Genomic DNA, 13,570 nt, shown 5'->3' on the forward strand with positions numbered 1-13,570 from the left:
TGTTAAAGACATGCTCTGGTACTTTGGGTATTGTTCCATAAAGCTAGTGTGTTAAAGACATGCTCCGGTACTTTGGGTATTGGTCCATAAAGCTAGTGTGTTTAAAGACATGCTCCGGTACTTTGGGTATTGTTCCATAAAGCTAGTGTGTTTAAAGACATGCTCTGGTACTTTGGGTATTGTTCCATAAAGCTAGTGTGTTTAAAGACATGCTCTGGTACTTTGGGTATTGTTCCATAAAGCTAGTGTGTTAAAGACATGCTCTGGGTATTGTTCCATAAAGCTAGTGTGTTTAAAGACATGCTCTGGTACTTTGGGTATTGTTCCATAAAGCTAGTGTGTTTGTTAAAGACATGCTCTGGTACTTTGGGTATTGTTCCATAAAGCTAGTGTGTTTTGTTAAAGACATGCTCCAGTACTTTGGGTATTGGTCCATAAAGCTAGTGTGTTTGTTAAAGACATGCTCTGGTACTTTGGGTATTGTTCCATAAAGCTAGTGTGTTTTGTTAAAGACATGCTCCAGTACTTTGGGTATTGTTCCATAAAGCTAGTGTGTTTAAAGACATGCTCTGGTACTTTGGGTATTGTTCCATAAAGCTAGTGTGTTTAAAGACATGCTCTGGTACTTTGGGTATTGGTCCATAAAGCTAGTGTGTTTAAAGACATGCTCTGGTACTTTGGGTATTGGTCCATAAAGCTAGTGTGTTTAAAGACATGCTCTGGTACTTTGGGTATTGTTCCATAAAGCTAGTGTGTTTAAAGACATGCTCTGGTACTTTGGGTATTGTTCCATAAAGCTAGTGTGTTTTGTTAAAGACATGCTCCGGTACTTTGGGTATTGGTCCATAAAGCTAGTGTGTTAAAGACATGCTCCGGTACTTTGGGTATTGGTCCATAAAGCTAGTGTGTTTTGTTAAAGACATGCTCCGGTACTTTGGGTATTGGTCCATAAAGCTAGTGTGTTAAAGACATGCTCCGGTACTTTGGGTATTGGTCCATAAAGCTAGTGTGTTTAAAGACATGCTCCGGTACTTTGGGTATTGGTCCATAAAGCTAGTGTGTTTAAAGACATGCTCCGGTACTTTGGGTATTGGTCCATAAAGCTAGTGTGTTTAAAGACATGCTCTGGTACGTTGGGTATTGGTCCATAAAGCTAGTGTGTTTTGTTAAAGACATGCTCTGGTACTTTGGGTATTGTTCCATGAAGCTAGTGTGTTAAAGACATGCTCCGGTACGTTGGGTATTGTTCCATGAAGCTAGTGTGTTTTGTTAAAGACATGCTCTGGTACTTTGGGTATTGGTCCATAAAGCTAGTGTGTTTAAAGACATGCTCTGGTACTTTGGGTATTGGTCCATAAAGCTAGTGTGTTTTGTTAAAGACATGCTCTGGTACTTTGGGTATTGGTCCATAAAGCTAGTGTGTTTGTTAAAGACATGCTCTGGTACGTTGGGTATTGGTCCATAAAGCTAGTGTGTTTTGTTAAAGACATGCTCTGGTACTTTGGGTATTGGTCCATAAAGCTAGTGTGTTTAAAGACATGCTCTGGTACTTTGGGTATTGTTCCATGAAGCTAGTGTGTTTTGTTAAAGACATGCTCTGGTACTTTGGGTATTGGTCCATAAAGCTAGTGTGTTTAAAGACATGCTCTGGTACGTTGGGTATTGTTCCATAAAGCTAGTGTGTTAAAGACATGCTCTGGTACTTTGGGTATTGGTCCATAAAGCTAGTGTGTTTAAAGACATGCTCTGGTACTTTGGGTATTGTTCCATAAAGCTAGTGTGTTAAAGACATGCTCCGGTACGTTGGGTATTGGTCCATAAAGCTAGTGTGTTTGTTAAAGACATGCTCTGGTACTTTGGGTATTGGTCCATAAAGCTAGTGTGTTTAAAGACATGCTCTGGTACTTTGGGTATTGTTCCATAAAGCTAGTGTGTTAAAGACATGCTCCGGTACGTTGGGTATTGTTCCATAAAGCTAGTGTGTTAAAGACATGCTCCGGTACTTTGGCCACTAAATGTATTTTTGAACCTACTGCTTTGGGCTGGATGTGTCAAGGTGTTTGTTGTTCATACTGTTGTTCATATTCATGTAAAATCTATGAGCGGAATTACTGTCTTACCTCAATTTGCCATGAAATCCGTAGTTTGAAAGCAACTGTTTTCTTGAAGCTGTGCCGCACCTTACAAAAGTACTGGAGAATCTCTTTAACCTGTCTTGTCAGGTGGCGAAGACGGTGGCTCAGAGGTTGAACACAGATCCCATGCTCCTCCAGTTCTTCAAGTCCCAGGGGTAGGACTGCCGTCACACACACGGACACACACTCCGGTTTTACGTGTGCAGTACAGTATGAAAAGTTTGAAGCCCCAAGTTGACTTGTTGAGTAACCTGTCCCTCTCTCTCTCGTCCTACTCCCTCTCTCGCTCCTCTTCCTTCCCTCTCTCTTCCCCCTCTCTCTCTCCTCCTTCCCTCTCTCTTCCTCCCCCTCTCTCTCTCTTCCTCCCCCTCTCTCTCTCTTCCTCCTTCACTCTCTTCTCCTCCTTCACTCTCTTCTCCTTCCCTCTCTCTCCTCCCCCTTCCTTCTCTCTCCTCCCCCTTCCCTATGTCTCTCCTCCTTCCTCTCTCTCCTCCTCCTCTTTCCTCCCCCTCTCCTCTCCTCTCTGGGCAGGTACAGAGACGGACCTGGGAATCCTCTCAGACACAACTATGAAGGAACCCTCCGAGATTTGCTGCAGTTCTTCAAACCACGTCAACCCAAGAAACTCTACTACCAACAGGTGTGGGGGGTGTGTGTGTGAGAGATATGATTGCCAGTCAGCATTGACGGTGACGTGACAGCGGACGACTGAGTCTATTTGAACTTGACTGGCGCGTCCCGGTGAAGAACGGTGTCGCTCTCGGTAGACAGCAGAGCAGCGAGTCACTTCCTATCAGTCCCCATTCAGATGTTTAAGATACGAGTCCCATCGGTCGACAGACCCCAAACCCATCAGTCAGGAACACCTCTTCATGTCGTCTTTACATCTTGCACCTCATCTCCTGTGACAGAAGACGTGTGGACCTGAGTATGTCACCGTCGTTGACCTCCGGGTTTTTTTTTTTTTTTAACTTGGGAGAATAAACCTCTAGACAATATCGGTAGTCTAGTCAACCTGAGCACTGTGCCCAGCGTCACACGCTGACCAACGAGAGGTAATCTGGCACACCTTCAGCCTTCAGATGATTGAAATGTCTTTGTGTTGATACGAGGGTTTATCAGACGACTGACAACGTATGGTGTTGTTGAACATGAAGTGTCAGAGACGTCTCTCGTCTGGATAAACCCGGTTTTACGTCGGACAGTCATTTTTTAGATGTACAGCGTAAAGTTGATCGTTCCAGAATCGATCGCTTTTGCCACCCTGCATGGCCGAGGAGAGGAGAAGTTCTCTCCAGAACTTCCTACCGGTTCTTAACCATTAGGGGGGAAATCCAAAGTTAGCTAATTAAATATAATCATCATCTCTGGTGGTGGAGGAGCTTCAGCATGGAGCAGGTGGTGTGTGTGGAGTATTATATAAGGCCTGCGCTTAGCCTCTGACCAGGCTTTCAACTACATTATCTTTCCTCGTGAGTCTCCCGGTCTTTCAACTACATTATCTTTCCTCGTGAGTCTCCCGGTCTTTCAACTACATTATCTTTCCTCGTGAGTCTCCCGGTCTTTCAACTACATTATCTTTCCACGTGATTCTCCCGGTCTTTCAACTACATTCTTTCCACGTGATTCTCCCGGTCTTTCAACTACATTATCTTTCCTCGTGAGTCTCCCGGTCTTTCAACTACATTATCTTTCCTCGTGAGTCTCCCGGTCTTTCAACTACATTATCTTTCCTCGTGAGTCTCCCGGTCTTTCAACTACATTATCTTTCCACGTGATTCTCCCGGTCTTTCAACTACATTATCTTTCCTCGTGATTCTCCCGGTCTTTCAACTACATTATCTTTCCTCGTGATTCTCCCGGTCTTTCAACATTATCTTGATTGGTCCAGTTGCATTAGATGTTGCTCTACAGCCCAACTGTTGTTTTTAGCTTATTATTTTACTATATTAAAACATTTTTATAATGTGTCTGTCCGATAGGGGGCGATGGCCTCGTACACCGCAATGTTTTCTGGGTACATAATTGGGGGTGTACCTGTGGGTGTGGGGGTGTACCTGTGGGGGGGTGTGTGTGTGTACTGACTGTTAATGTTGTCTCCTCTCAGTTGAAGATGAAGATCACAGACTTTGAGAACAGGAGGAGCTTTAAGTCCATATGGCTCAACAGCCAGTACAGAGAAGAGGTAACATCCCTCCCTCCCTGTTTACATTACAGTAAAGAGACAACATTTCATTTATTCTCCAGCTTTTTGAATTTGATGTTTCCTGAGGCGACAGAACAGAGTGTCATATTTTTTATTTGAGGGTATGTTCATATGTTTTACTGTTTTAGAAATGAAAGCACTTTATGTATCTAGTATCATGTATTAAAATAGTCTAAGGTTTAGTATTTGGTCCCTTATTCCGAGCATGCAATGACTACATCCATCAAGCTTGTGACTACCAACTAGTTGGATGAATTTGCGGTATGTTGTGCCCAATAGAAATGAAGGGTAAATAATATTTTTACATTTTGGAGTCATTTTTATTGTAAATAAGAATAGAATGTTTCTAAACACTTCTACATTCATGTGGATGCTACCATGGTTACAGATCATCCTGAATGAATCATGAATAATAATGATCATACCGCCCCAAAATTGCTCCCCTGTTATTGGTTATGGTGGGGGGGCGGGGCCTGATCATACCGCCCTGTTGGTTATGGTGGGGGGCAGGGCCTGATCATACCGCCCTGTTATTGGTTAGGATGGGGGGCGGGGCCTGAACATACCGCCCTGTTATTGGTGGTAGTGTGGGGCGGGGCATGATCATACTGCCCTGTTATTGGTAGTAGTGTGGGGCGGGGCCTGATCATACCGCCCTGTTATTGGTAGTAGTGGGGGGTGGGGTCACAAGCTTGATCTATTCATTGCGTGCTAGAAATATGGACCAAACACTAAACCTTTCACTATTTTAATACACCCAAGTGAATTTTGTTTCAATACTTATGACTTCTTCAAAAGGAGGATCTAGATGTAGAAAGTGTATAAATTAAATAAACATGTTCATGAAAATACCCTCAAATAACAGTTAACATTCTGTACTGTCACCTCGTATGAAAAATGTTATCTCACTCAGGCTTTCTAACCTTTTGACCCTGATGATGATGAATAAATGATTTTCGTAACTAACTCTCTCCCTCCAGGAGATCACTCTCTACCCAGATAAACACGGCTGTGTCAGGGACCTGCTGGAGGAATGTAAAAAAGCTGTGGAGCTCTCCGACAAAGGCTCAGAGAAGCTCCGGTAAGCAGAGAGACTGTCACCACTGTGCTGCCCTCTGGTGGTCAGGCCTGTATTACACCCAGGGGTTCTTCAATGGTATTATTATACCTCTAGTGGTCAGGCCTGTATTACACCCGGGTGTTCTTCATGGTCAGGCCTGTATTACACCCTGGGGTTCTTCATGGTCAGGCCTGTATTACACCCAGGGGTTCTTCAATGGTATTATTATACCTCTAGTGGTCAGGCCTGTATTACACCCGGGTGTTCTTCATGGTCAGGCCTGTATTACACCCTGGGGTTCTTCATGGTCAGGCCTGTATTACACCCTGGGGTTCTTCAATGCTATTATTAGGCATAACTGCTGCTGTTCTCTACTTTTCTCCACCCTGCCTCTAACCTCTCACTCTCCCTCACGCCCTCCCTCTCCCTCACGCCCTCCCTCTCGCCCCCTCTCTCTCTCTCGCCCCCTCTCTCTCTCCCTCTCGCCCCCTCTCTCTCTCCCTCACGCCCCCTCTCTCCCTCACGCCCCCTCTCTCCCTCACGCCCCCTCTCTCTCTCTCCCGCCCTCTCTCTCTCCCTCATGCACTCTCTCTCCCCCCTCCCTCCCACTCTCTCCTCTCTTTCCCCCTCCCTCCCTCCTCCCTCTCTTTCCCCCTCCCCCTCCCTCTCTCTCCCCAGACTGTTGGAGATAGTAAGCTATAAGATCATCGGGGTTCACCAGGAGGACGAGCTGTTAGAATGTTTATCTCCCGCCGCCAGCCGTACCTTCAGAATAGAGGTACGTTCCTCCTCTTCTCCTAACCTCTTTCTGCTCTCTCTCTGCTCTCTCTCTCTCGCTCTCTCTCGCTCTCTCTCGCTCCACACCTTCAGAATAGAGGTACGTTCCTCCTCTCCTCCTAACCCCTCTCTCTCTCTCTAGGAACTTCCTCTGGACCAGGTAGACCTGGATAAGGACACTGAGATGTTGATTCCTGTCGCACATTTCCACAAGGAGGTCTTTGGAACGTTTGGAATCCCTTTCCTGTTGAAGATCAGACAGGTGTGTTGTCTTACTGACTGTTCTGACTGACTGGATCTGGTGGGACTGGCTGTTCTGACTGGCTGGATCTGGTGGGACTGGCTGTTCTGACTGGCTGGATCTGGTGGGACTGACTGGTCTGACTGGCTGGATCTGGTGGGACTGACTGTTCTGACTGGCTGGATCTGGTGGGACTGACTGTTCTGGATCTGGTGGGACTGACTGGCTGGATCTGGTGGGACTGACTGGTCTGACTGGCTGGATCTGGTGGGACTGACTGGTCTGACTGGCTGGATCTGGTGGGACTGACTGGTCTGACTGGCTGGATCTGGTGGGACTGACTGTTCTGGATCTGGTGGGACTGACTGTTCTGGATCTGGTGGGACTGACTGGTCTGACTGGATCTGGTGTGACTGACTGTTCTGACTGGATCTGGGGGGACTGAAAGCCTAATGCTGAAGCATGTCTGTCCTGCTGTCTCAGACAGAGGTGTCTAGTCTACTGTAGCTGATGCTGAAGCATGTCTGTCCTACTGTCTCAGACAGAGGTGTGTAGTCTACTGTAGCTGATGCTGAAGCATGTCTGTCCTACTGTCTCAGACAGAGGTGTCTAGTCTACTGTCTCAGACAGAGGTGTGTAGTCTACTGTAGCTGATGCTGAAGCATGTCTAGTCTACTGTCTCAGACAGAGGTGTGTAGTCTACTGTAGCTGATGCTGAAGCATGTCTAGTCTACTGTCTCAGACAGAGGTGTCTAGTCTACTGTCTCAGACAGAGGTGTCTAGTCTACTGTCTCAGACAGAGGTGTGTAGTCTACTGTAGCTGATGCTGAAGCATGTCTAGTCTACTGTCTCAGACAGAGGTGTCTAGTCTACTGTAGCTGATGCTGAAGCATGTCTAGTCTACTGTCTCAGACAGAGGTGTCTAGTCTACTGTCTCAGACAGAGGTGTCTAGTCTACTGTCTCAGACAGAGGTGTGTAGTCTACTGTAGCTGATGCTGAAGCATGTCTAGTCTACTGTCTCAGACAGAGGTGTGTAGTCTACTGTAGCTGATGCTGAAGCATGTCTAGTCTACTGTCTCAGACAGAGGTGTGTAGTCTACTGTAGCTGATGCTGAAGCATGTCTAGTCTACTGTCTCAGACAGAGGTGTGTAGTCTACTGTAGCTGATGCTGAAGCATGTCTAGTCTACTGTCTCAGACAGAGGTGTGTAGTCTACTGTAGCTGATGCTGAAGCATGTCTAGTCTACTGTCTCAGACAGAGGTGTGTAGTCTACTGTAGCTGATGCTGAAGCATGTCTAGTCTACTGTCTCAGACAGAGGTGTGTAGTCTACTGTAGCTGATGCTGAAGCATGTCTAGTCTACTGTCTCAGACAGAGGTGTGTAGTCTACTGTAGCTGATGCTGAAGCATGTCTAGTCTACTGTCTCAGACAGAGGTGTCTAGTCTACTGTAGCTGATGCTGAAGCATGTCTAGTCTACTGTCTCAGACAGAGGTGTCTAGTCTACTGTCTCAGACAGAGGTGTCTAGTCTACTGTCTCAGACAGAGGTGTCTAGTCTACTGTCTCAGACAGAGGTGTCTAGTCTACTGTAGCTGATGCTGAAGCATGTCTGTCCTACTGTCTCAGACAGAGGTGTCTAGTCTACTGTAGCTGATGCTGAAGCATGTCTGTCCTACTGTCTCAGACAGAGGTGTCTAGTCTACTGTAGCTGATGCTGAAGCATGTCTGTCCTACTGTCTCAGACAGAGGTGTGTAGTCTACTGTAGCTGATGCTGAAGCATGTCTAGTCTACTGTCTCAGACAGAGGTGTCTAGTCTACTGTCTCAGACAGAGGTGTCTAGTCTACTGTCTCAGACAGAGGTGTCTAGTCTACTGTCTCAGACAGAGGTGTGTAGTCTACTGTAGCTGATGCTGAAGCATGTCTAGTCTACTGTCTCAGACAGAGGTGTCTAGTCTACTGTAGCTGATGCTGAAGCATGTCTAGTCTACTGTCTCAGACAGAGGTGTCTAGTCTACTGTCTCAGACAGAGGTGTCTAGTCTACTGTCTCAGACAGAGGTGTGTAGTCTACTGTAGCTGATGCTGAAGCATGTCTAGTCTACTGTCTCAGACAGAGGTGTCTAGTCTACTGTAGCTGATGGTAAAGTTGTACTGCACTGCTACTATTTTTGCCACTTAATGTTGTTAAAACAAGATATCTAACAAAAAGTGAATTGCTTTGCCACATTTTTTTGCAGTATTACTTTAGTGACTTGTTTACAAACCGGATGCATGTTCATATTGTGTACAGGCTTCCTTTTCCCTAGATTAGTATTGTGGATTAACAACACATGTGGCTACTGAGGAACCATTTTGGGGTTTCAGTAGAACTTCTGTATGAGTGAAGCTTGTAGTGAGATCTTTTTAATGCTTTTTAATATTCACATTTCAGTCCCCCAAACATATTTAATTTATATAAATAAGTATGTTTTTAATGTTGTTATGGGTTACCATTCCAAATAAATGTAAATATTATTTGCTCATATGTAATTTGAAAGGTGAGTAAGTCTGGTGTAGATGGCGCCATTAGTGAATACATAAACTGTGGTTTGATTGGAGCTAAACGGTGTGATTTAAAAAATGTAATACTTAAGAAACTTGAGTCATCTGCATATATTAACACTTGTTTTTAGTCTATGATTTTGTAAACCTTTTGATGTTATTGTTCGATCTAAAACTAAAGAGAGAATTTCAATGGCCAGAACAAATACATATGGAGACAACGGACAGCCTTGTTTAACTCCTCTGGGCCGTTCAAAACTTTCTGAGAAGTTTTTATTTTACTGTTTTAAATCTTGGTGTTGCTGTACATGACTTTAACCTGTTGTACATGACTTTAACCTGTTGTACTGTTGTACATGACTTTAACCTGTTGTACATGACTTTAACCTGTTGTACATGACTTTAACCTGTTGTACATGACTTTAACCTGTTGTACATGACTTTAACTTGTTGTACATGACTTTAACCTGTTGTACTGTTGTACATGACTTTAACCTGTTGTACTGTTGTACATGACTTTAACCTGTTGTACTGTTGTACATGACTTTAACCTGTTGTACTGTTGTACATGACTTTAACCTGTTGTACTGTTGTACATGACTTTAACCTGTTGTACTGTTGTACATGACTTTAACCTGTTGTACTGTTGTACATGACTTTAACCTGTTGTACATGACTTTAACCTGTTGTACATGACTTTAACCTGTTGTACATGACTTTAACCTGTTGTACATGACTTTAACCTGTTGTATAAGACTTTAACCTGTTGTACATGACTTTAACCTGTTGTATAAGACTTTAACCTGTTGTACATGACTTTAACCTGTTGTACATGACTTTAACCTGTTGTACATGACTTTAACCTGTTGTACATGACTTTAACCTGTTGTACAAGAGATTCCCCAAGATTTATCAAAGGTCTTTTTCGAAGTTGTTCTTTTCGCTCTGCATTTTGTCAGGAGTTTTACATCACAGCAGTGACGTGTAAAAAGGGGCCTCCAATTTTTTATTTTTTTCCCCCCGTACTGGATCTTTATACTCACCCCCTGGGTCCTGTTTCAGTAATAATGAAATCAGACCTTATTGTTGAGTGTCTGATCATCTATCGTTTTTATAGGAGTGGTTAGAACACGCTAATAATGGATCTTTGAGTAGATCAAAGGTTGGATATACAGTTGAAGTGGGAAGTTTACATACACTTAGGTTGGAGTCATTAAAACTTGTTTTTCAACCTCTCCACAAACTACTTGTTAACAAACTATAGTTTTGGCAAGTTGGTTAGGACATCTACTTTGTGCATGACAAGTAATTTTTTCAACAATTGTTTACAGACAGATTATTTCACTTAATCACAATTCCAGTGGGTCAGAAGTTTACATACACTAAAGTGACTGTGCCTTTAAACAGCTTGGAGGATTGTGACGCTGCTGGGTTTTTCCTGTGCGTTTGACTACCTCTTGTGTGTGTGTGTTCTCAGGGTGAGCCGTTCAGAGATGTGATGAGGAGGATTCAGAGCATGCTGGAAATCCAGGAGAAAGAGTTTGAGAAGGTCAGTACTTTCTTCCTCGTCTTCAATCCCTCCCTATTTCTCCCTTCCCTCTCTCGCCTTCTCTCTCTCCTCCTCCCTCGCCATTGCTCTCTTTCCAGGGTGTCCACTAACGATAAACCGAAAACTACTGACCACATTGCACTCTTACCGAAGCAATTTTGATAATGTTGGTAATTTCGATGATTAGGCAACACAACTGCACATTTTTTTGTGTTCTAAAAACCATTATTTGGTCAACAGTAATGTACAATTAACCTGCTTCCTGCAATGACCGTATCTGCCCAGTCCTTGGCTGCATTCCAAACACTTAAAAGACACACCCTCTCCCCTCAGCCCTCAAATGAAGTGGAAACTTAATGATTTAGGTTTTTAGGTTTTAACCCTTGCCCGGAAATTGGTCTCATCCCGCAATTGTGTTTTCAGCCACCGGTATCTTGTGGATGCTTTATATGTGTTACAGTCAATTATGTTTGCATGTCTACTTATATTAACGTTATATAATTATTAGACGCCTACTGTAGGATAGCTAGCAAATTAATTAATTAGCTAACTAACGTTAGCCTGCCTTGCTGGAACTTCTGAATAAGGAAAATGTTTATTTCTACAATTTCCAAATACGAACCAATCAGAAACATCATTAGTTTTACGAGACGTGTTTGTGTCGTCGTGTGCGTTAGCAGCACATTTTGCTACGCGTTTTACATTCGTTTTTTTACTTAAACTTGTACGTTTTTTTACTTACACCGTATTGACTTCTCCGTATTGACGGTGAGGTTAAAGTTTCGGCTGACTTTTCTTAGCGGGGATGTACAACCTTGGTGAATTGAATTATGGGACGTTTCAGGCCCCCTGACGTCAACATAATTGTACACTCGCAAACGGGGAGTCCCCCCAAGAGCATAAGGCGAGTGTACCGTAGACAAGGGTGTGTCTTTTATGAGTCTGAAACCCAGCCCCTTGTTTCTCTGCTGGCTCCCACTTAGCACGCAGAGTGAAGGGAGAGTTTTGATACACACAAGCAATACTGACAGTTGAGCGACGTTTTGAAATGGAGTTGCGGCGAAGACCGTTGTTAAAAACGCCTACTGTTTTCTGTTGTTAAAAACGAGTCGTTTCAGATTACATCCATCAGCCATCTATAGCCTAGCCGCTATGCTGCTACATCCATCAGCCATCTATAGCCTAGCCGCTATGATGCTACATCCATCAGCCATCTATAGCCTAGCCGCTATGCTGCTACATCCATCAACCATCTATAGCCTAGCCGCTATGATGCTACATCCATCAGCCATCTATAGCCTAGCCGCTATGCTGCTACATCCATCAACCATCTATAGCCTTGCTGCTATGATGCTACATCCATCAGCCATCTATAGCCTAGCCGCTATGCTGCTACATCCATCAGCCATCTATAGCCTAGCCGCTATGATGCTACATCCATCAGCCATCTATAGCCTAGCCGCTATGCTGCTACATCCATCAACCATCTATAGCCTAGCCGCTATGATGCTACATCCATCAGCCATCTATAGCCTAGCCGCTATGCTGCTACATCCATCAACCATCTATAGCCTTGCTGCTATGATGCTACATCCATCAGCCATCTATAGCCTAGCCGCTATGATGCTACATCCATCAGCCATCTATAGCCTAGCCGCTATGCTGCTACATCCATCAACCATCTATAGCCTTGCTGCTATGCTGCTACATCCATCAGCCATCTATAGCCTAGCCGCTATGCTGCTACATCCATCAGCCATCTATAGCCTAGCCGCTATGATACTATATGTTACTGTTGTCAAAAACGAGTCGTTTCAGCTTTGTGAGTAATAACAATTATTTGTCAACTGTCAATAGAGAGGAAATACCGCTACTTTACTGGCAGAGTATGTCACTGAGATATATAAGGAGGAGTATAAACCCCTAACTGACCTGTTGAGTGATGAGCAGTTATAACCAGGAGGGAGGAGTATAAACCCCTAACTGACCTGTTGAGTGATGAGCAGTTATAACCAGGAGGGAGGAGCAGTTATAACCAGGAGGGAGGAGTATAAACCCCTAACTGACCTGTTGAGTGATGAGCAGTTATAACCAGGAGGGAGGAGTAGTTATAACCAGGAGGGAGGAGTATAAACCCCTAACTGACCTGTTGAGTGATGAGCAGTTATAACCAGGAGGGAGGAGTAGTTATAACCAGGAGGGAGGAGTATAAACCCCTTACTGACCTGTTGAGTGATGAGCAGTTATAACCAGGAGGGAGGAGTATAAACCCCTAACTGACCTGTTGAGTGATGAGCAGTTATAACCAGGAGGGAGGAGCAGTTATAACCAGGAGGGAGGAGTATAAACCCCTAACTGACCTGTTGAGTGATGAGCAGTTATAACCAGGAGGGAGGAGTAGTTATAACCAGGAGGGAGGAGTATAAACCCCTTACTGACCTGTTGAGTGATGAGCAGTTATAACCAGGAGGGAGGAGTATAAACCCCTAACTGACCTGTTGAGTGATGAGCAGTTATAACCAGGAGGGAGGAGTAGTTATAACCAGGAGGGAGGAGTATAAACCCCTTACTGACCTGTTGAGTGATGAGCAGTTATAACCAGGAGGGAGGAGTATAAACCCCTAACTGACCTGTTGAGTGATGAGCAGTTATAACCAGGAGGGAGGAGTATAAACCCCTAACTGACCTGTTGAGTGATGAGCAGTTATAACCAGGAGGGAGGAGTAGTTATAACCAGGAGGGAGGAGTATAAACCCCTTACTGACCTGTTGAGTGATGAGCAGTTATAACCAGGAGGGAGGAGTATAAACCCCTAACTGACCTGTTGAGTGATGAGCAGTTATAACCAGGAGGGAGGAGTATAAACCCCTAACTGACCTGTTGAGTGATGAGCAGTTATAACCAGGAGGGAGGAGTATAAACCCCTAACTGACCTGTTGAGTGATGAGCAGTTATAACCAGGAGGGAGGAGTATAAACCCCTAACTGACCTGTTGAGTGATGAGCAGTTATAACCAGGAGGGAGGAGTAGTTATAACCAGGAGGGAGGAGTATAAACCCCT

General features: G+C 44.4%; 1 protein-coding gene across 11 annotated transcripts in view; it reads left to right on the forward strand.

The window, feature by feature from the left end:
* Positions 1-13,570, forward strand: part of usp7 (ubiquitin specific peptidase 7 (herpes virus-associated)) — a 73,923-nt gene that overhangs the window by 54,503 nt on the left and 5,850 nt on the right. For 4 of the 11 annotated variants that reach the window (XM_090197818.1, XM_090197819.1, XM_090197823.1 and 1 more), the window contains exons 23-29: positions 2,223-2,290; positions 2,673-2,775; positions 4,243-4,320; positions 5,322-5,422; positions 6,080-6,278; positions 6,321-6,440; positions 10,438-10,509. In XM_090197818.1, coding sequence (XP_090053944.1) covers positions 2,223-2,290; positions 2,673-2,775; positions 4,243-4,320; positions 5,322-5,422; positions 6,080-6,278; positions 6,321-6,440; positions 10,438-10,509 — 741 coding nt within the window. Of the gene's footprint in view, positions 1-2,222; positions 2,291-2,666; positions 2,776-4,242; positions 4,321-5,321; positions 5,423-6,079; positions 6,279-6,320; positions 6,441-10,437; positions 10,510-13,570 lie in introns of all 11 variants that reach the window. The other 7 variants (XM_090197821.1, XM_090197826.1, XM_090197828.1 and 4 more) reach the window with 2 other exon arrangements.

This window comes from Oncorhynchus mykiss, chromosome 13 (assembly GCF_057628025.1).
Source record: "Oncorhynchus mykiss isolate SJ-2025 chromosome 13, ASM5762802v1, whole genome shotgun sequence".
Taxonomy (NCBI): Eukaryota; Metazoa; Chordata; class Actinopteri; order Salmoniformes; family Salmonidae; genus Oncorhynchus; species Oncorhynchus mykiss.